Source organism: Saccostrea echinata, unplaced genomic scaffold (genome assembly GCF_033153115.1).
Source record: "Saccostrea echinata isolate AGI-Se365-2 ecotype Australia unplaced genomic scaffold, CSIRO_AGI_Sech_v1 ptg000030l, whole genome shotgun sequence".
In the NCBI taxonomy this organism is placed as follows: Eukaryota; Metazoa; Mollusca; class Bivalvia; order Ostreida; family Ostreidae; genus Saccostrea; species Saccostrea echinata.
This window is the reverse complement of record NW_026889779.1, coordinates 18,536,427-18,559,807: the sequence shown is the minus strand read 5'-3', so window position 1 is coordinate 18,559,807 and position 23,381 is coordinate 18,536,427. Positions and strand designations below refer to the sequence as shown.

The following is a 23,381-nucleotide window of genomic DNA, read 5'->3' as shown; positions in this document are numbered from 1 at the left end:
GTACCCTTCAAATTTTCAGCCCATTGACAGCATTTCAAATAGACGATTAAGTGTCTTTTTTTTTTTTACTTGACCTACTAAAACGATTATTTATCTCTTACATTTACATTGATTGTAATTGATACAAATATAAAATTTATAAAATATTTAGAAATTGTAAACTTTCTATGATGTTAAAAATTTTAACCTTTTTGCCGTCATTCTGAAAAAATCTATAAATTTTTTTATCACTTTGTAAGAGATTGTGAAACAGTGAAACAGTGCGGCTAAAATTATTCCTTTAACTTACAGTGTATATAAACATGATTTAGTTGTTATTAATTTTCATGATTGTTTGAGAGAAAAAAGTTTGTACCATAGGTCCTTAAGGATATTTAAAAAATCGTAATAAACTTTTCCTTTCCTCTTGATTATAACACGTTAATGCTCTCAATGCTAAAAAGGAAAATAACACGTTAATGTTCTCAATGCTACAAAGGAAAATAACACGTTAATGTTCTCAATGCTAAAAAGGAAAATAACACGTTAATGTTCTCAATGCTACAAAGGAAAATAACACGTTAATGTTCTCAATGCTAAAAAGGAAAATAACACGTTAATGTTCTCAATGCTACAAAGGAAAATAACACGTAATGGAGTAAATCAGTTCTTAAAACAGATAAATGCACTTCGGGATCTCTGTTTCACAAATCCTAGCAAGACATAGGAACCTTGCCAGATCTACATGCGGAAATTCAATATTTAATTTCCGCGGGTGATGATGCAGAGAACAGCGCTTAAAGAAGGAAGACGAAGTAACACCTAAAGTTTGAAAGATAAAAAAAAATGGATATATTTTTTTAGCCCATACTAATGTCAAATTGGCAAAATTTACCTCGACGATAGAATAAACGCGCTTTCTTACATAATCTATTAAAATGATGGATATCAACTTTACATCATGATGCTATCACTCACATATATTATATCTATGTAGCCCACATTCCACATTTTGCTGAGGTTTCAATTTAACACGCCGAAATTCCAGTTGTTTAACAATACTGAGCTGTGAAATAAGCGAACTGAGTAAAAATTTCAATTTAGAACTATCTTTATTTTTTTTTTTTATTTCAAATGCAAATGTTTTCAATGCAATGAAAGGTAACAATGGAGAAATGAATTGGGAAAAAAACTTTTCCAGCAACAAATCAATCTGCCTGTATCAAAAATAAATAAATAAATAAGAAAAAGATAAAATACTACGCGTGATGTTTCACCTTAACGTTAAAATCTAATGTTGTGATATATAGAAAACGGCCTAAATTTACTGGACAGCTAAATTCAGTAATCAGAATATTCTTTTTCTAAATATTCAGCCCATACATAAATATTGACTGCTTTTTATATCAACGATAAAACAACGGACATTTCTTAACCACCTATTAAAAATGATGGATATTTATCCTGACATAATAAAAAACACATATACATAAATATGATTAACGGCTACGTATGTAACCTATATTTCACTTATTGCTGCATGATGTTTCAATTTCACGTGACAAATTTTAAGCTGCATGACATTACTGTTTTGTAAAACGAAGGAAGCACGATAAATTCAGATACTTAAATTCCTGCATGTCCTTCCACATTTAATGATTAGCTTTTCCATGTCCAAAGTGCACTTTTTTATTGTTAGATTGAAAGGAGTTTGCTTTTTGGAATTAAGCTTTTCTTATTTCAATTACTTAGCGTATTTATCTGAACTTATATTTTCCCTAATGTTTTTTCCTTACTATTCACAGATATAAATTGTATTGAACTTTAAACATTGAGAAAAATCCATCTATGTACATTTTTTATGCCTTGAAAAATATAAAATTAAGATTAGAGCGGCACACATTATTACTAAGCTAGGGATACAGAATTAAGGAGTAGTGTAGCAAGTCGAATTTATGGTTATCTTCACCTATTTCATTACGTATCCCAAAATAATATATACATAACGAACTGATTAGACAATAGATGCCACAGATAAAATTAGGAAAGACCGATGCGCTTGAATCTTATGAAATTAAAGTTCAGATATACAAAAACCATATCAAAAGGAAATGGAACGATTGTATTTATAATCTTTGCTCATTTCTTTTTTAGGACATTATATAAAAATTCAAGATGATGGGTTGATCCTGTTTGATTGCGCATGCTTTTTAGACTTTCACTGAAGGCTATTAAAAATATTCACGATAATTTTTTTTTTATCAAAAAAGTTATATATTTTAAGCTAAAAAATTGCATTGAAGTACACCCATTCTTTAGACTTACTAACTCTCCTGGGGATATCTTCTCAAATTATAAACAAACTCGCATGATTTCATTCAATGTCGAAATCTAATAAATGTATTTAATTTCTTTGGATGATGTTTTAAAAGAAACTGACAAATATTAAAGTTAATGAAAGAAGGATTTCAACAGTCTCGTTTAAAGTCATCATTTTGCAAGTTGTATGGTCGATACAATGACCTTGTTAACAAATACAATCTATCATATCGACGGTTTTTCATACTAACTGTTAGTTCATTATCTACAGATATTTTCTTTTTGCCCGATAATGACAATGAGCACATGGTGGTTGTGACCGGTCGGCAGGGTATGCTTTCTCCTCCATGGCACCTAATCCCACCTATGATGCTTTTAGGGGTCATGTTTGTTTGCTCTGCTCCAGATTTGAATTGTTTCAATTGACTTTTGAGCTTGCATGATTACTCTTGTTTATCTTTCTTTCATGGAGTAATAGCTACAGGCTGCATCCTGAGGAAAACAAATGTTTCCTGCAAGTTTTCAGTCCTAAAAATAAAATACGGACGATATTCACATCTACAATACAATGGCAGATATTTTATTTATGATCTAATGAAATGATGGATATATACTTATTTTATATAGTAATGTTAACAACGGCATACGCATATTTAATATATAGATATGATTAATGCCCATGAAATCTACATTCTTCTTTTTGTTGAGGTTTCAATTTTTGACAAACCGACATTCAAGCTACAAGTAAATCACAATATTGAGCTGTAAATAGAGAGTAGCGCGATAGAGTCAAGTGCGTCCAAAATTCGAGATACTTAAGGGTATTTTGTGAAATGAATCTACTTCCGACATGCTTTTTTTTATGACAGACAGATTAGGATTTTTTTTAATTTAGTTTTTGCTTTGGTTCTAAGATTTTCCTTATCTGTACATTGTACTTCTCTGAGCTTATTACCCAAACCTTTCTTTGAATAATGAAGACACTCATCATATTCCATATGAGGTCCGTGTTTCCTCTAGTTAACTATATAGTTGCTATAGATAACTATAGTATTTTTTTTTGTTAGGGTATACGGCTGTATTAGGGAAGTTGACGATAGAAAAGTTGAAGCCATCGAAATTAGAGTTGTCAGTTTGCGATCAATATCTTTCTCTAGGAAAACATCCAGGTAGGAAGCAGATGTGTTAGACTCTTTTGTGTCTTTTATCTTATGTTCTGTGGGATATATCAAATCAACGTGTGAAAAAAAGATTATTATCAATTTATAAAACGTAACTATATATAAATGTCGAATTGAAGGCCACAGCAAGAGACTTTTTTTCCATGTAGAAGTTTTTGCAGAAATTCTGTTTCACACGAATACAAATACAGTTCAGCTAATAAAGGGGCAAAAGAAGGACGCATGGAAATTCAAACTGCTGGTTGTTAGAAGATCTGTACTCCAAATAAATACTACATACAGGTAGCGTCAATGAGAATCCCAAGCATTTTTTTTAATATCAACTTCAGAGCACTTCTGTTTAGAATCAGAATGCTTTTTAACAAAGTAATTTTGTTGATAACCATCACAATATATGAAAAATTCGAGGTCCATATTTATTGAAGATGCAGTTTTCTATGAGGTCAAAAGCCTGGTCTTCTATTTATGCATGTGGAATGGTTTATAAAGGGTTGTAAAGTCATGTGTTTTGAGGGAGGTTGATGAGTGACATTTATAATTTTTCTTTAATTGTTTTTAAGGTTTTGTATGAAAATTTATTTTTTTTACTAGCAGAATTTAAAGAATTAAACAAAGATTATATACTAGTATGTCAGGTGGATTTAGTTGTTGCAATTTAGACTGTTATTTCGGGGTATCAAAAATTCATGGTATGATCAATATCTTCTCATGATTTTTTTTTTTCAATTCTAAGAGAGATAACAAAAGAGAACTAAATTCAATTTTCTAACAGATTATTGCGCTTGATATACACTGTTTTTCCTCGCCATATATTTCACTTTTATTTTGTATCAAATATTTATTGTCTTCTAGCAACAATGTAAACAAATTGCGCTATAACAATGAACGAAAGGCTTCAGCCTACATTAAAAAAGATACCTAATATTTCTATAATTTCTTCTGCCTAAACACGAATATTGACAATATTAACCCCCACCATGCAATGAAGGAGCTTTCTTACCTGATCTATTAAAAACAAGGGACCCATCGGCCACAACGTTCACCTAAGTTACCTTAGCCTTGAAGTTCTTCATACAATTTTAAGAAGACTTTTCTATTCCTTTGAAATTGTGACCCCATGTTATGACCCCACCCTTACTCTAAAGGGTCTCTGAATCCACACACCATGGGGATGCTTTAATATCAATATGAGTAACATGGCCTTGCAGTTACGGAGAAGGACATTCCTTTCCTGTAGATATGCATTATGTACAATTCTACCCCAATTTTATCCAACTCTAACACGGGGTCAATAATTAAAGAAAATCACACAACGTGGGAATGTTTTTCAAACAAATGGTTATATTGTGTTTCTTTAGAAATAAAAAAAAAAACTTGTATAGTTCTATGCAAAACTTTGATCCCATATAGTGTGGCCCAACGCTACCCCCTCCCCCTCCGGGCATCATTTGAACAGTTTACAATCTATACCGCCCCAGGAAGTCTTTACATAGGTTTCATCTTTCTTGTCCAGTGATTCTTGTGAAGAAAATGTTAGATTTTTCTTTTAAATTCCTATGTAAAACTTTCATTCCCTGTATTGTGACCCCGCCCCAACTCCAGGGGTCATGTTTGAACAATTTAGCATCTACTTTTCATCAGAAGGCTTCCACATAAGTTTAATAATTTCTAGCCCAGTGGTTCATGAGAAGGAAATTTTTAAAGATTTGTCTTATATATTCCAAGGTACAAATTCCCCACTGTGGTCTCATCTTATCCCCGGGGGTCATGAGTTATATGTACCTTGACCTATGAAAAGAACGATTATAGGCATTATGCCTGCTGTTCAATCCATTTCATTTGTAATGAATAAATATATTTTAAACCAAAGATTACAAACACCTATACATGTAATTGATAGATATGATTTATATCTATTTGACGTTTATTCCAACTTTTGCTGATGCTTCAATTATACTTAAATTCCTATGGAGCACGACATACTCAGATATTTTTAAAATTCAACGTCCTTAAGTATATTTTGAGTCATTTGTGTCTTCGATGACGGTAGAATACTTTTTCAGCTGATAGAAAGGCGTAATTTTCTCTTTTTTGCGGAATATGGGGTTCATGATTTTTCCTTATTTGTATTACAAAGGACATCTCTCAAAGCATTTATATCTCCAATGTCGTAGACTGGAGGGGGGGGGGGGATCTTTTGCATTTACTTATATCTTGAACAAAATATGATATAAAGATGTTCCAATGATTATGACTATTTAACTTATCATAGCCAAGACACATACACGTCACAGATATGATTTTGAGAGAATTATGAGCTTGAAACTGAAGAAACTTAAAAAAGGTTCAGAAATGCAATTAACCTAAGACGTCCCCAACAGCAATATTTATGAACTTATCGTTGAAAAAGACAGATCGCTCATTTGCTCAAGGATAAATGTAACCAGGTCAGTATATAAATAATCCATATATGATTTTTTATGCTCCAGTGAGTTTTCATCTATAATGACCTTTACATAAAATAAGATTGAATAAGATTGATACATTTCACACACAGAACACATTCTGTCCATTTTGAACTACCATCCACCCCTGGCTTTATTTGTGTTACATTGGTGTACATGTCTTTTGATGCTGATGACCGAGGGGTTTTGATTGTTTGCTCTTCTTGAATTGTAAACTTATTTTCAAAACTATCTATGAATTTAGGCACCTGATACAACCTCTGGAATTTCAGGGGTCCGTGTTTTATGCCCTCTTCAAAGTTTGCATTGTGTATAGGTATTTTTTTTTTTAGATCGATTACTGTTTGTTATCTTCAACCTATTTCAATACTATTATTTACATGGTATTTTTCATGACACTCTTTCTATTCAATAGATCATCTCCATTTGATCGATTTTGAATTTGTATTCTTTTCTGTAATGCCTTACATTGTATGAGGGGAATATATGTCAAGCAAATTTTTCGGTTTCAATGAAATGCCTAAATAAATATGCAAAAATGGAAGAATAGAGTTGCAAATAAAAAGATGAATTACATTGTTAATCTTTAATGGATTCTCAAATCAAGAAATGACCCCCCCCCCCCCCCCGAAAAAGAAAAAAAAAACAAAAAACAAAACAAAACAAAAAAATTAAAATACATGTATGTATAATGAATGTGATTGCAAAAAAGACCATTCGTGCAAAAATGAAACAGTTCTTATATTACGAATATTCAGAGGCGTGTGCTGTATAAATCATTGTGGCAATTAGATGTTAAGATTTAGGCACTGTCATAAGGATATCAACAGTCTTGTGTAGATTCAATGTTTCACAAATTCTATGGTCGATACAATGATCAAATACATCTAATAAACAGTGAATACAATCTATCGTTAAATCGAATGTTGACTGACATTTTTCATACAAATTGTTATGCCATTATTTTTACGCTGAATTGTCTACCGATTTTTCTGTTTTCATGACAAGGAGAACACAGCGGGTGTGACCGGTTGACAGGGAATACTTACTCCTCCATGGCCCCCGATCCCATCTACGATGATTTTAGAGGTCAGTGTTTGCTTTGCTCCCAATCTGTATTGTTTCAATTGACTTTTGAGCTTGAATTGATTATTATTTTCATATTTCATAATTAACATCCCAGAGCTTGGCGCACACCTAAGGGTATGTTTCCTCTATGTCTGTCAAAAGAAGTCAAACTTTGATCTTGTTAATGTTTATATATATATATTTTTAAAATACTCTTCATAAATTTTAAGTATAATTTTAAACCTGTATTTTAGTCATGCATCCGGACATAATTTATTTAATCTTTCGAAATATTTCCATATTTGAAAAAAAAATTTAAAAAATGAAATAATAAAATTTGATACATGCACAGATAACTTATTTCATCCTAGAGAATACTAAATATTTATCTCATACTATAACTTTATCTAACGATCAAAATAAAACAAAAAACAACTTTCCTGAATGACATTTCATACTATATTCTAATATTATAAATTCGGGAAAAAATGTAGATATTTATCTTTGATAATCATATTTATTTATAAAAATGGTGTAACTGAAACTGTACATTTGAAAATATAAACTAAAGTTAGTAACAATTTGACACCATTTTAACGATTCATTTGTATTCTTCTTTAAAATAGTCGACCGCGTGGTTAGAGCATTTGCTCCAGACAGCTAATCCTTACGTCCCGGGATCGAATCCACAGAGTGACGTGGAGATCAGTCCTTTGATTAAGACCGTATAAATCGAGGTCCCGTGTCGCAGTAGGTGCAGCTGGCACCAAAAAGATTCCCCATTGCTCAAAAGCCGTAAGTTCCGAGTACAGGTCTAAATTTGCAGCCCTCCACCGGCAATTAGTGTTGTCTCAATATGAATAAAGAATTCTGAAGGGACGTTAAACAGCAAACAAAGAAGCAAACAAAACTTTCTTAAAATATATGTACAATCCTTCCAACTACATGTGGTGTGCTTGTATGCAAGTTAACATGTCTTAGATATGTCAAAATAAAAAAAAAATCCTTAACTCAAGATAGTTATACATATACCTGACATAATTAGCAGGTAAAAATATACTTTATGATGTATCTCCAGAGAAAAATACATCAAGTATGCTACAGGAATTTTAAGAGAAATCTTCACATCCTAAATTTTTATCAAGGTAATTAATTTATGACTGACTACTTTTCTCAAATTAAATATAAAATACTTTAAAACAGAGGACATTCTCTATTTATCAAAATGGATTTTTTCTGAAGGTAAAACATATTCAACCAATGAGAACAAGCCTTACATCTGAGCCCACATTACGTCACTAAATGTTAACGGCCAGTAATTATCCAGCATTACAAATATCTGTTGTTCACTGGCAAAAGAGCCCGTCATTTGGTGATCAATAAAGTGATGAAGATGGATGAGAAGATCGAACCGTCCTGGGGGAGGATGTGATATTTAAAAGTAATAAATAAGACAGTACCACCATTACAGTGACAGTTCTGGACAATGGTTAGATTATCACTCTTCATTCTTCTCTTAAACTTCCTATTACGTAAGTAAGAATCTAGAAAGAAGCATTAATTATTATTAATATTAATAATATTAATTACTATTAGTATTATTAAGAAGCATTCATTAAACATAGAATATTATATAAAGATAAAATCTTCTAAAGGTAAAATTTATATCTTTTATATTTATATACGTTTACCTGTGGCATATTTCAAAGGTGGTGTTTGAAGTAATTGATAAAAATTCAATATTTGCCTAAAAAATAATGTCAGACGCTTGGTACAAATGTTTAGTTGCATGAGAAATTTATATGCACGTATGATGCGATACATTGCAAATGATGCTATGGTTATGTCCGGATTGTGACGTGACAAAGGTAAAGTCTGCTACTGTATAATAAAACACCTATGTACTGACTATTAGAACAATACCTGGTTATAATTTTGCAATTGTCCCCGTAGCAAGTACATAGGTGTATAATATTCAACATTAAAATGCTATCAAATTCGTAAAACTTTGCAAGCACATTTATTCGCATAAAACCTTCAAAAATTTTATTCATTCCATTCCTTGATTTAAATTTATAGTTATCAATAAAACGAATTTAAGAAATATATTTTGTATACGAAAATCACCTTATAAATTTTTTTTTTAATTTCATAGACATGTCTTGCATATTGTTTAAGTTATGTAATGAAATCTTTTTCTGGTCACCAGTTGTCTGCATTTATATTTGATAGAGGTCCATGGGGTTCCAGTGGCTGGTGTCGGCTATAACCGTTGTTGTCAGCTAGCTGGTACAGAATATAGCCCTTGTTGTCAAAACTTGCAATGGTTTACAGAGGTAGGTCCTGATGGAGTACCACGTGAAGTCCAGCTAACGATGGAGGAAGTCCAAAGACGCCTCCGGGAACAGAAATCTCAGGGAAACATCCACATAAATTATCACGGGGAATCAGGTCCCGTGGGAATAGAAGAGACGCCGGAAGAAGAGAAACAAAGACTAGAACTTGAGAGACTGGAAAAAGAAAAATTAGAGCAAGAGAAACGAATAAAGGAACTGGGAAAAAAATTAGCAGAAGAGAAGAAAATAAAAAAGCCAGCGGTAAAGACAAAAACAACACAGAGACGGCCAAACAGAATCAGACGGCCAAACAGAATCAGACGTCCAAACAGAAACAGAAATCCAAACAGAAGACTAACCCTGAGAAGAAATACTCGTCCACCTGTCTCGGAATTACAGCGTACACGTGATGCCAGACTTGCCAGAAATAGAGGACCTCCAAACGTTAAACCAGAAAAGAAACCAGAGAAAAAAGAAAAGTCGAAGAGGCCTAGGGGGTTAATTCCGCGATGGATTGAATCAAACCGGAAGTTGATAAATAGAGTAAGGGAGAAGGGCTTTTTTGGATAAACATTGAGGGATGGGAACATGATGTTTTGTTATTCAAGTACACAGTGGAAAAAATTGTTGATAATTATAATAAAACATTTAATATTATTTAATTATACTTTAGATAGAAGCAATTCTGCAAATGTTTATAGTTGTTGTTCTCGGATTTGTACAATACTTTAAACTTAAGTATTATCGATAAACCTAATGGGGCAGAAATTAAACGTTATAAAAACTATGACTGTGTTTCTTTAGTAATGTTTATTATTTAACCGATGATTAGAGAAGGAAAGGGTTCGACATGAATTTCACATAATGATAACATTTTATCATTTCTCCAGCTCGTTATGTGTTTCTATCCCCCAAAACCAAGAAAAAAACGATCAATAGAATTAATAGAAATTGAAATACATATGTATTCAACTGTCGCAGTGACTGATGTTTGCACTTTTCTAAGGAAGTTAAATTGAAATATATGAAGATAACGAACAGTCTTCAAGCGACATTTAAGGTTTGGAAAGGATCAGATCAAAACCAGGTAAGAACAACACGAACAGCTACAAAATAAAAAAAAACAGAAAAAAAAAACAAAACAAAAAGCAAACGAAAACAAATCCTAAATATCAAGTCAATGACATGATATGGATAGCATATTAAAAATGTACATGTATTTACTTTACTGTAAATTACAATAATAATAATGCTAAAAATAAAAATAAAATTAAAAATAATAATGGTAATGATAATAGTAATAATAGTAAAATAAAATTGACAAACATATGTTAAGTTCTAATCAATTACTGTCAAATATGTTTGTAATAGTTTCATAACTGATTTTCTCTACCAATGATAATTGAAAATAGACTGTCAAATGCAATGAACCTTGAAACTTCTCTCAGCTTACGTCACAGGCAGTTGAGAACCTATGTTACTTCAGCATTAAGAATGTGTGTTGTTTATTGGTAACAGTACTTACTGCTGATGGATTGCGTGAAGATAGATGACTGTCTTAGAGGGCGGTACACACCTGTGGGGATTAAAAGTCATAAAGCCAAGACGACAGAAAATCTCAATATTTATAATAATTCAGGACAATGTTCACATCGATGTTTTTCTCATTACTTGTTTATTTCCTTTCAGGTAAGTGTGATGAATTTCTTGAATATTTCACTCTTTTTTGTCTTTCGTTTTCGTCATTAAGGGATTCCGATTAATTTTTAGGCTTAACAATAACCTTAAATATAGCAAAATGAAATGAGAAGTTTTTCATAAAACAGGATTTTAGAAAACAGCTGTCCGAAATGAAAGCAAAGAATTCAATTTTTGAACACTAAACGATTGTTTATGAGGATGGGGTACATTCATATTTCTTTGAATCTAAAATATATTCATTTATCAAATAGAGGGGATAAATTGCTTTCTTTTAAAAGAAAACCTTGATTTTGCATACTTTTCATGCATGAACTAGGTATTTAAGACATTATCGTTTGAGAAGGGGGAAAAGAGTTATTGGCTGATAAGTCGGTAGAAATTCGTGTAAACTACGAAGGATTGATACATCGAATAATATTTTCAAATAACCAAAAATATTTTACACAATGTCAGAGAAACTTGATTCGTAGATGAATCTCAGGAAGAAAGCTGATCCGTTTAGGAGGTTGTATACTTGCAGAATTGATGTAAATATCTGTAAATTTTTGTCCTCCTTCTTAAGTAGAACAAAAACTAATGCAAATCTGGCTTCATATAAACGCTTCCCGATCATTTTCTTTTAAAACACATTTTAAATTTTTTTTAATAGGAACTCTCTGTTCTGCTCTCGTTGTTCATGGTGGACATGACCATAACCACGGTGGTCAAGATGTGCACGGACACGGTGGTCAAGATGTGCACGGACATGGCGCTCATGATACGCATGGACATGGTGGTCGGGAGGTGCATCGCCAAAGTGGATATGGCGGTCAAGAAGTGCAATGGTTCACGGAAGTCGGCCCTGATGGAATACCACGTGAAGTACAGTTAACCATGGACGAAGTCCAGCGACGTCTTCGAGACCAACAAGCTCGTGGAATCACTGACACAAAGTACTATGGAGAAAATGGTTTAGTGACGATAGACAGGGGGCATTTGAGGCCCGGGGAATTGCTTCCCGGTCCTGTCGATCCATGGGTCTCGGCAACCTTTGAGGAAGAGAAAAGAAGGTTGGAACTGGAAAGACTAAGGAAAGAAAGACTAGAACAGGAAAGACGAATAAAGGAGCTGGAAAAACGTCTGGCTAACGAGAGAAGACAGAACTCAAATAGAAGAAGGCCAAGTATAAGGAGACCTAATCGAGTAAATAATCGAAATCGATTGAATATTCGTAGAACAACTGGAGGAAATACTCGCAGACGAACTGGGGGAAATACACGCAGACTAACTGGCGGAAATACTCGAGGAAGATCTTCCTCACGTGGACGAGGCACTATACGTGGGAGAGCACCAGGCAGAAGTAGGAATGTACAAGAAAAGAAGCCTGAAAAGAAAAAAGACAAAAAAGAAAGTAAGAGACCCAGGGGTTTAATTTCGCGCTGGATCGAATCCAACCGGAAGCTGATGGATAAAGTAACCGATAGAAAGCCAAGGGGTTTCTTATCGGGTTTAGTGTTTGGATAAACAACTATAGAAAGGTCATAAAATGAAGACATTTGAGCAATGATTTTAAAAAAAGACACCGGGAAAGATATTATTTATTGTCATCCAAGTTGACTTTCCTAAATATCTTGAAGGAGAGTTTTCACTTTTTATGAATAAGGGATTGATTAGTAAATATTCTGGTAAATCAAAGCATTTTTGTTTTGTCAAAGCATTTTTGTTTAGAAACTACAGAATACAAAACAAATAACATGTGATTCAATTTTTTTACATTTTTTGTATTTTGTAAGCTAACCGTGAAAGATAAAATTGGAAATTGTCGAGTTATACACAATCAAAAGTGGAGATGGCGCTTTGGTAAAATCTCCTCGTCAAAAATACCTTTTAGAATGTTAGGAAACAAGTATTTATTGTTAGTACAATGAACAAAAATTGATTCGGTATGTCTCTGTTAAAAATATATTTTAAGAAAAATGTTTATATACTAGGGGATCCAAAAATTCAAATGCCATTCTGAATAAAACATGTAATATTAAATAAAGAAATCATTTTTAGATTCGTGTAGATATGGAAAAAAAAATTAGCAATGACAAGAACTCATGACTCCTCTAAAGAAGATATATAACATTTTCTGTAGAAATTTATCTTTGTGTAGTTACCGACATTGTACTTACGCGCTCTAGTGACATGAAAGAACAATCACGTCAGAATAGGCCAAAAAGAAACTTCAATAAATAAGAGTTTAATTAGGACGCAAAAAGAGACAATCAGAAAAATCCTTGATCCTCATCTTGTTCCATATATACCCAAATTAAAAAAAACTATTCTATAGATAGAAAATTAACAAGAATAGCTTTTTCAAAAAGCTTTGCCTTCTTCAGCAGTAAACTGACATACACCTATTAGTCTGTATTATCCTTGAGCAGTTCTTGGCTTTGAATGATTTCTTTATCAGTTCTTTACAGACATAAGGGTAGCCCTACTATATGAAAACTTGCAAAAACAAAGTAAAAAGAATAAATACAAATTTTAATGTTTGTAGGCAATAAAGAACTCATATCTGTTAACCATAAAATAGAGAAACACTTTTTAACAATTGCTATAAAAAATTAAGAAGTCATTAATTGCAATTTTCTTTTGTTCGTTATGTCGTTTTATTTAAAGGGATTTTAATTACATGGATTATATTTTCATGTATAAAATGTTTCCCTAAAAAAATGGAAATGTTCATTGCGATTATAGCAACGTTGTGTCATGTGTACTTTTCCGCCTTAATACACATTTCCCTTTCTGTCAGGACTATTTGTCTTGGCTCTTCAAAGGTGAAAGTTGAAAGTTTTTTAAAATGTTTATTTTACTGGTTAAAGTTTGTTTATTCCCTTTTTGAATATTGAATATTAAAACGTTTACAGATTTTTGTTCTTATTTATCGAAATTAAATTTCACTGCTTACAAAGAACTATATTCAAAATGTTACTCGACAACCATCAAGCTATTCCATACATACCACTTATTCCTGTGTGAAAGAACGTTAAATCTATGTTTTAGGAAAAAAAATCATATATACTAGTACTGTATACAGGGTAATTTTCGCCTTTTCATACTTGCAAACAATTTTGCCCCGTTTTCAATACGCCGTCACAGTTCTGTTTAAGAAATTATACTGTGTTCTTTGAATTCGCCCCGTCGTAAATTCGCTCACTTATGAGTAGGGCGAGAGGGGCAAAAATAAAGCAGGGGAGAAACTTTCCCTGTATACAGTTATAATAAGAAGAAAACAGTGAAATTAGCATACAGGAACAATGGGGATTTAACGGCGCTACATATACACGATAACAATAAAAAAACCCAAACCTTTACTGTTTCAATAAATAGAGTAAGAAAGATCTATGGCCGTGCAAAAAATGCATATAATTTATACAAAGTCGGTAGATTAACCTTCAAAACCAAAATTAGGACTAAAGACATGATTAATGAACATTCACATTTCGGCGCCTGATTATTCCAAGTATAGAATTTTAAACACTTAATTTACATAAACTTAGTGAAGGCAGTTTGTGTATATAAGCACATCCAATAATGTGATACCACAGTTATATTGCATTGACGATCATTGACGATCTGATAAAAATCAGATTCTAATATTTTGGTAAATGGCGAATGGTGGTTGTGTCGCCCGCGTGGCGCAGTGGTTAGAGCCTCTGCTCTAGAGTCGCGGAGTAAGGAGCTGATCCTGTTCGAATCCACTGCTGGACATGGAGACTGGTCATTCGGATGAGACAGTATAAACCGAGGTCCCCTGTTGCAGTAAGTGTTGACACAAAAAAGATCCTTCATTGCTCGATGGCCCTGAGTGCCGAGTATTGGAATAAATTTGCAGCCTTCCACCGGCAAGTGGTGGCGTCTCGATATGATTGAAATATTCTTGAGAGAGACGATAAAGAATAAACAAACAAACAATCTACTTCAAAGAAAATTAAACATCTTCGCTGTTAATTGAATGTATATAATAACCCTTTCTTAAGTATTTGAAAATAAAGGCCTAAAAACAATCATCGTAAAATATTAAGGTCCGAACCTTCATACAGGGAATCCAGATATTTTATCTGAGACTAACTTCGTTTCTATCGAGAATTCTTTGGAAGATTATGCCAAACGATGGACTAAATAGAAAAAAGTAGACCTGAACACTTCGTCAGGATGGATTAAATGTTTTTAAAAATATTAAAGAACAGTGCAAGAAATTTAAAGGCAAAATGCGAACCATCTTTCCTTAGCTTCCGTTTTCACAAAATCGGAGGTGATAAAAGAATTAGAGAGACTACATGAACAGTATGTCATGGTTCCAGCAGAGAAGGCTAGTAACAATATATAGTCTTTGCATTGTTTGTAGAGCGGATTATTGTAATTGCATTTTGGAGAATCTTGGTTGTAATTCTACGTCTGGAAATGCTATATTTACTCGCAGTTCACTTCCCAAGAATGAAATTCTTCAAAATCACATTTCAGCTTTTGTTTATATACTTTTACCACTCCAGTCAACAACCCCTACCCTACTTATTCTATTATACCTATATAGTTTACCTATACTGGATTCCTAAACTTCATAAAAATCCTTACAAACAATGATATATAGACGGCTCCAGCAAATGCTCTAACAAGTCCCTATCTTTACTCCTTACCAAAATATTATAACTGCCGTTTAGGAGAAACTTCAGACGTACTGTGCTACAGCATATTCTAAAAGTAGTGTAAATCAGATGTGGATCCTCAAAAACTATAATGTACTTTTAAAAATATTTGAAATCACAATTTTTTTTTCAAAATTCTACATCAAAACGAATGAATTTTCTACACTTTATAGAACCATTATTCACGATAAATTAAAAACTAGGCTTTTTAATTTTATAGACAACTGCTTCTTTCATAAAAACGGAACTTGGAAATTTTATTTTGGTCAGGTATACAAATAGGGGCTTGGTAGAGCATTTACTGGACCCGGCAACATATGTTTGTTTGTTATAATCAGAGGAACTGGAAGAGAGGGAAACGAGATACTAAAAATATATTAAGAACGAGCCAAAATTAATATAAGAGTGTTTCTACACTGATTTCAGCTTATCAAATCCCCAAGATAAACATTTTCTATTTTATATTTAACTGCAGAAAAAATATCAACGTCAACATTAACGCCGCATGTTCCTTGATGTCTCAAATTCTGTAGAAAAAGTAAAGCAAGAGTAACTACATGTCAAATTAGTCCTGCCTGCAAAAAATGCTGTCCATGAACAAGATACATTGCTAGTATTATTTAGGTATGATATTAATTGAATGGAATATCAAATGAATAAGCATAACTTTAAACATTCATCAGATTTTAGAACAAAATGGAGATTTTCCTTGATTATCAACTAAACTGTGTATCTGGTACTAAAATACGAAATCAATAATTTTGACTTGCCAATTTTGCCTATTAAAACATTTTGTTTCAAATTGAAAATAAATGACAGTTTTGAAAAAAAAAAATACACGTTCAAAACATTTTTCTAACCTTTATCTGCGTGTGAGGTCACTTGAAATAAAATTTTAAAATCGTAACATTCAAGTGTGCTTGTTTATAAAATAATATATTATGAGACAGCTAGGTTAATTTGTAGGTTAGTTATACAACTTAGGTATCGATAGGCTCTTAAGAAAAATGCAACATTTTAATAATTTCTTCACTTTTTAAATATTTATTTAAGGAATACCTTTTAAGTTTTATGATGTGATCAAGCAATTGGCTTGCGTGATAATTTACATAAACGCCGAAGCGTTTATAAATAAAATTATTACGCAAGGCAATTAATGATAATCATCATAAACTTTAAAAAATCTGACAGTTATTTCTTATATTTAAATGCTCTTGATTTCATAAATTCACATGTTCCAAGCCCTACATACTTCTCTCTCTCTCTCTCTCTCTCTCTCTCTCTCTCTCTCTCTCTCTCTCTCTCTCTCTCTTGTGATTTTTGTTAAAAACACCTATCGATGAAGAAGTCGTCTTATGTAGAAATCAAGTATTTTTATTATTTGAATTTTTATCTCGGACAAAGAAACTTAGAAATGTAAATATATATGTATATTGTCTTATTTTTAAAAAAAAAAAAAAGCAAAGCATATAAAATAAATAACTACAGGCACACGGATTCAGAATTGTAAAACAAAATTGAATGATGTTCAAGATTGTGTCTATATTTCAGTATCAATTCCTCTAGTACATTAATAATTATACACGTTGGTGCTGTTCTTCAAATCTGCACTTTCCCCAAGCAACAGTTATGATCTGTCTATATTTCTCAATCTTAAATAAAACACAATTATCAAAAGTTGTTTAAAAATTAGTTCTATCTAATTCAAAATTAGATACAAAATTTACATACATTATGCATTTTAACTAAAGTATCATCCTTATCGACTTAGATTCGATATGCCTTGGATTGAAATGAAAAAACAATTCTCTGTTTTACATTCCAAAACTGATATGTTACCATAACGTTGAATAGATGTTTCAGAGAATATCCGTCATCGGTTTAACAAAAGTTTCTTTAAACGTATGAGCATTATTTCTGTAGTCAGTCATATTAACTTATTTTGATTAAGGTCGTCTCATTGTTGCAACAGTATTTTGTACATTTAATGCAAATAAAAATCACCTAACTGAATGTATATTTTATTTACGACCTTCATTTATTTTGCACGATGTTCTAGTCATCAAAATACTAAGCTTAATAATCAAAATCTTCAATTTCATCGGATGGAAGGAAAGACCATTTGCTACTATGTTATTCTAGTGATCCGTAAAGTAAACTTCAACATGTAACCATCATATGAAAAGAGCTAGGCTCACTAATTCTATAAAATGGCCTTGTCCCTATACCATTTATCTGAAAAAGTCCCAATGTTTTCCATTTTAAACATTACTATAAAGAAGAGACTTAGTGCTTTCATTTAACTTCCTATAAATGAAATTTCTTTGAGAGTTCAGTTATTGCAAAATAGGTTTTACGAAATTGTAATATTCTTGAATTTCGAAGAAAATGGATGAATTTGAGCATCTTCAGCTAATAATTGAAATATGAGCCCACTCGACGATCCAAAAATGTTTTCATGGATAAGAATCTTCTGAAACTTCTTTCATTATATAATTAAAATTTTTATATCAGAGGTTGGAGGCTATGCAAAATATTGAAAAACAGCTTAAATATTTGGCCATTTTTAAAGAAATTGTCAGGAATTAAGGAACATGACGCAATCCAAGACGTCATAATACATGGGCTGTAGAGAAAATTACTTCATTTTTAATTGATATGCAGTCATCAACGGCCCAAGTAAAATTTAATATTTTTTCAACTAAAACTGAGCAGTTTTGATTTTTCAGAAATTATAGGGCCAAAAAGGCCCTAAGTGAAATTTGTTCAAATGTCTTAGGAAAAAAGAAAAGGTCATCAAAATAACACGTTCGTGAATTTGACGCAATATACAACATTTCGTCATGATTAAACACTATAGCCATTGTTTATCGTGAGATATGAGCTCATTTAGCGGGAAAGTATTTCAAAATTACCTGAAACAGAACTCTTTCTGGTAATATATCTGTATATACGTAGGCGCGATGTGTTTTTATTGCGTCCGATTGACCATACCAGAGATGGTGAGTTTTGCGATCATATGCTAAACATGCTGGTCTAAAAATCCTTGTTCCTCTGAAAATAGGTAAAACAGAAAGAGTCCATCTTTATCAATCAAATGAACAGTCTTGTATAAAACGTCACATACCAGAATGTTAAGCAGCGCATCTGTGCAGATTCCATACGCAGTAAATTTGTTTTCTGATACTGATGGATTTCCGGTGTATGTGAAACGGTGTCTTCCACTATAGTCTGTCACCTTTAAGCAACAAAAATCTGCCACTACAATATCTTCGTTTTGATTCTCTGTGATGTAGGTGGGATGGTAATACAATTTTTCGCCTGAATCGCTGTACTGGATGGCGTGGACATGTTGTCCTAAGCTGTTATACCGAATTACTTTTGTACTGATATATTTAAAACTAGTACTCTCACAATACCCAGTTCCCATACCAACAAGCAAATCCCCTGTAGAAGGAGAACTGTAAATACATAGTGGTGTCCATAATTCTGATTTTTTAACCAATATACTTCTTTTGGTGTGGTCTGAAGATATCACAGAGCTGTTATGATTTCTGTCTATATAAATCAGATCACCATTCTTGTTCATGCAGTGCACTCCAAATGCACTAGAAATTGTAACATCATTTAGATGATATGTGTCCCCTGCCGTGTTTATCAACAAGACATTATTGAGATGACTAACCCAGACTAGATCGGATGTTACATGGGAAATATGATAAGCGCTAGGTATATTTTTTGATGGGACATATTTTTGTAGTACCGGTTTTGACATCAACTTTAGCATCTCCTCACTTCCTACCCTTCTCTTTCGTCTCTCCATGACTTCGAATTTTATCAAAAATTCAGTCACATCCCAAGTTTTTATTTCCTCGTTGAAAATAATGGCAAAGGTATCATAGTTATGCAATCTGTTTGAAATAGAGATTTTCTTAATGGATAAGAGAAATTGTACTGGTCTTTTAGCCGAAAGTTCGTATGAGTGTTCATACTTCTGAATGATAGAAATGTGTCTTTTTATTGCTTGTTCCTTTTGTTCCATCATACATTTTAAATCATTGCTTATTGCAATAATGCTTTTTGAGAGGATTCACTGCATCTATTTGATTTTTAAGTATATGAGCTTTTTCTGTAATACTTTGCTTGATATTTGCTATCTCTATTTGAAGAGTGTTTATATCTGTTTTGACATTTGTTTTGAGTCCGTCCATGATCACTGTATCATATAGAAGTATATCACTTCTGATATGAACAATTTTATCTCTTAATTTTTGTCTACACGTTTTATAGACTACCTGTATATCAATTATATTATGATTTCGATGTCCGCTGCATTTTACACATATTGGTTGTTCACAAGAATAGCACCAAATTTTATACATATCTCACATTTTTCTGGTATTATAAAGTCCCCAGCCTTTGCACGGTAAATTACTCCATCATGGTATTTCGTGTCAAGATCTATCACATGTTTTCTTTCACAAGGAGCACAGAGGTTTTGTATACAAGTTTTGCAGTAAAATTCCGCCTTATCCTTACATATAGAACACTTCTGAACTTCACGATGTTTCGAAAGGCCTTTATTCATTATAGTTTTTATTGTTACCCCAAATGTTTACATCAGTCGATATGTTTTCTTCCGTTAAAAAGTTGTTGGGTGGAGCGATCTTGTTCTGTAAAAGTAAAATTTTCAAGCATTTAATGTCTTTTCTTTTCTTCTACCAATATAATGGAATAAAATTAATGAACATTAAACAATTAAGTATTGATCAGCCTATGATACATATTTGCAATTAAACGAATTTTATAAAATGTTGTCCGAAAATTTGCAGTATAAACATGCAGTACTAGGGTCATTCAAAAAATACGTTAACAATATCGCTCATCATTATATTACTTTTACAAGATTTATGATCAACACATTCTCAAGTGCAAAAACATTTATTTTATCGTTGTGTGAAGTTTCATTCGATTTGATTAAAAGGATTAAATTAGTTTCAAATTCAACATGTTTTGTCACCACGGAGTACTCTTAACTACATTGTACGTCAAAAACAACGTCGTGAAAGTTACTCACTATTACTCTTCCTCGTCATTTCTCACACGGTTTGTAGCGCCTTATTAACTCATTGAAAAGGTCTCCATTATACTTGACACATAGTTAGCAAACAATTGTTCGAGTTAGTTTGTCAGTGTTTTCATATTCTTTATTGCGTAGCTCTGCTTTTATAAGTTCCACAACAATGAAGCTACTTATCACTTCCCATGACTTAACTAAGTCTTTTGACCAGATTTTTTAATTCAAATCTGTTTCCTCGAAGACTGTAAATCCTTCGATTCAAAGTCTCTACTTATATTTTACTATATTACTATATTTTATTTTGTTTAAGCGCCATATGTTAGAGATATAACTATAAACATAAGTGTATTGTTAGAGATTTACCCAATTTTGACCTTCTAACCCTATTTTCACAGTTTCAAATTTTAAATAATTTGGATATTTATCATGATATAGTTGATTTTTTTCAATTCGAATAACTTGGATTTATTGTTAAAGTATGTCTACCTAATTTCGTTATAATATGACGCTAGATAAAAAAGTTATGACAAAAGTCTACGAACTTTCTGAATGACCCTCGTAGTTTACAAAATCATTGTAAATTTTAATTTTGAAATATTACGTTAATCATTTAATTATTTCATGTTTGTTAAATATATTATTGTAGATATACAGAGATTCCAATACATAAGATATATGGTAACCCACTTACAAAAAAAAAAAAAAAAAAAAAAAAAAAAAAAAAAGACTTGATACGTAATTATCTACCTGCGCTGAAAATGCAGGCACCTTTCTATCACTCGGCATATCTTTTTGAGATAGTTTTATTAACTGCCAAAAATCGTATTGATATCTTATGTCTCAAAAAAGTTATGTCAAAATATAATGATAAAAATATCAGAAGTGCAATACCTTTTTGTGACATTTGATCATTTGGTATTTTTTGAAGATATGTGGAATAAATAATAATGATTTATTTGGAAATGAAGACTTTCATTGTAAAAATTCAATGCAATGAGGTTAAATTTAAACAGTTGTATCTTTAGTTTGACCAAGTTATTGTCATGACTGATATTGTAAAAAAAAAAAAAGTTATGCCATGTAGGAGTGCAACAGAAAAATATGTAATGTTGCCAGAAAAACATTGATTCTTAAAATTTGTATTTCTTTCTATTTGGCCAAAATGAATTTTCAAAGTGTAAACAATAACTGGTATACCATTTAAAAGTTAAAAATGAATTAAAAGCAGAATTAATGAGAGTCAAGTATCTGTGGATATCAATTAATGTCAGGAGTGCAACATTTGATGTTTTGCTCCCCAACATGGAAAATATTTTATCAGTATATAAATGTATGATTCTTTGCTTTCTACTTTAAAAAATAAAGGCACAAAGAATATTTGTACTAAATAGATCTATCAATTACAGGATCTGTTTCAGATATATATTTCTACAGTCAGGAGTGCAATACATTCTTTGAAAGCTCCAAGTTCAATGAAGAAATGACTTCTATTCGTAATAATGAGTATTCTTTGATCAATAAGGATCTTCTTGAATAATTTAGTACTAAATTATTGCCAGTTTAATCACTGAAATCTGTTTGTTTTTCAATTTTATCAATCCAGATGATTGGTTTTTTTTTTTTTTTAAATTCACTCTTTCAATGTTTTAATGAAATTAAAGAAATTCACCTTTTCACTTTGAAAAAATGATATAAAATTCAAGTAATTCCACCACAACTTTACTGAAACAACAAAACACGTTCTGTTGTAATTGATGCTTCACAATTCTGCTTTAAAGTCTTGCATTCTCTTGATAAGGAGTGCAACAAAAAGGTTAGATTTATCGATGATAAAATATGAAAAAATATAAAGAAAAACTGAGGAGTGGAATGATTCTGGTTGACTTCCATTACTTACATTGTTTTGTCATATGAAACAAAATGTCCTGTTAAAAACACTTTTATCTTCTAAAATGCAAATGCTTGATCTATTATACTAGTATTCAAATAAATAGCTGGCAACATTTAAATTTATTTATATCTATATTGATGCCGTAGCAGGAGACACATTCCTTCCTTGGAATGGTTTGTACCATTAATAAGGAATAATGAAAAGGGTGAAGATTACAGACAGGGAGTAACTCCAAAAAATAAAGCCAAGTTTAAAAACCATTTAAATCATTTTAACAATATTGAGACTATAAATATTGCAAAATTTCATTACAACCTCATGTTGTCAAAACTTAATAAACTTTTGTGCTTTACGGTTGTAATTTTAAATCTTACTGCAGTAAGAGGTGCAACAAAACTGTTTTATAATTATCAATGAATGTCTTTACTAAACAATTAATTGCAGATAATGTTTGATACTATCATTATATCTATCAATAAATTACAGAATATTTGGACATTTTACAGTCAATTCACAGAAAAGATTTCATCACTCAATATATAATTTTAATCACATATTGAATAAACAAATAATCATATTTTAACGCCAAGAAAATATGAAAAACTTGCTATACATGATAAAAAAAATATCAAAGCGATAAATTGCTTTACAAATTTATATGACATATTGTGTGCAAAAATGTTAATAA

The 23,381-nt window shown here is 31.7% G+C and overlaps 3 protein-coding genes across 3 annotated transcripts; 2 read left to right on the top strand and 1 right to left on the bottom strand.

Annotated features, from left to right (window-relative positions):
* Positions 1-8,455: 8,455 nt before the first annotated feature.
* On the top strand, positions 8,456-10,116 carry LOC133196483 (protein enabled homolog). The gene is made up of 2 exons (XM_061332370.1): positions 8,456-8,544; positions 9,245-10,116. Exons 1-2 carry the CDS (start codon positions 8,499-8,501, stop codon positions 9,916-9,918), a joined length of 720 nt encoding a protein of 239 aa, XP_061188354.1. The 5' UTR covers positions 8,456-8,498; the 3' UTR covers positions 9,919-10,116.
* Positions 10,117-10,909: 793 nt separating this feature from the next.
* LOC133196482 (uncharacterized) lies at positions 10,910-13,945 on the top strand. Its single transcript, XM_061332368.1, has 2 exons — positions 10,910-11,037; positions 11,699-13,945. The coding sequence occupies exons 1-2, from the start codon at positions 10,992-10,994 to the stop codon at positions 12,550-12,552; spliced, it is 900 nt and encodes a 299-aa protein (XP_061188352.1). The 5' UTR covers positions 10,910-10,991; the 3' UTR covers positions 12,553-13,945.
* Positions 13,946-17,228: 3,283 nt separating this feature from the next.
* On the bottom strand, positions 17,229-20,389 carry LOC133196481 (uncharacterized). Its single transcript, XM_061332367.1, has 2 exons — positions 18,638-20,389; positions 17,229-17,374 (listed from the first exon to the last, which is right to left on the bottom strand). Exon 1 carries the CDS (start codon positions 19,765-19,767, stop codon positions 18,745-18,747), a length of 1,023 nt encoding a protein of 340 aa, XP_061188351.1. The 5' UTR covers positions 19,768-20,389; the 3' UTR covers positions 17,229-17,374; positions 18,638-18,744.
* Between the last annotated feature and the right edge of the window lie 2,992 nt (positions 20,390-23,381).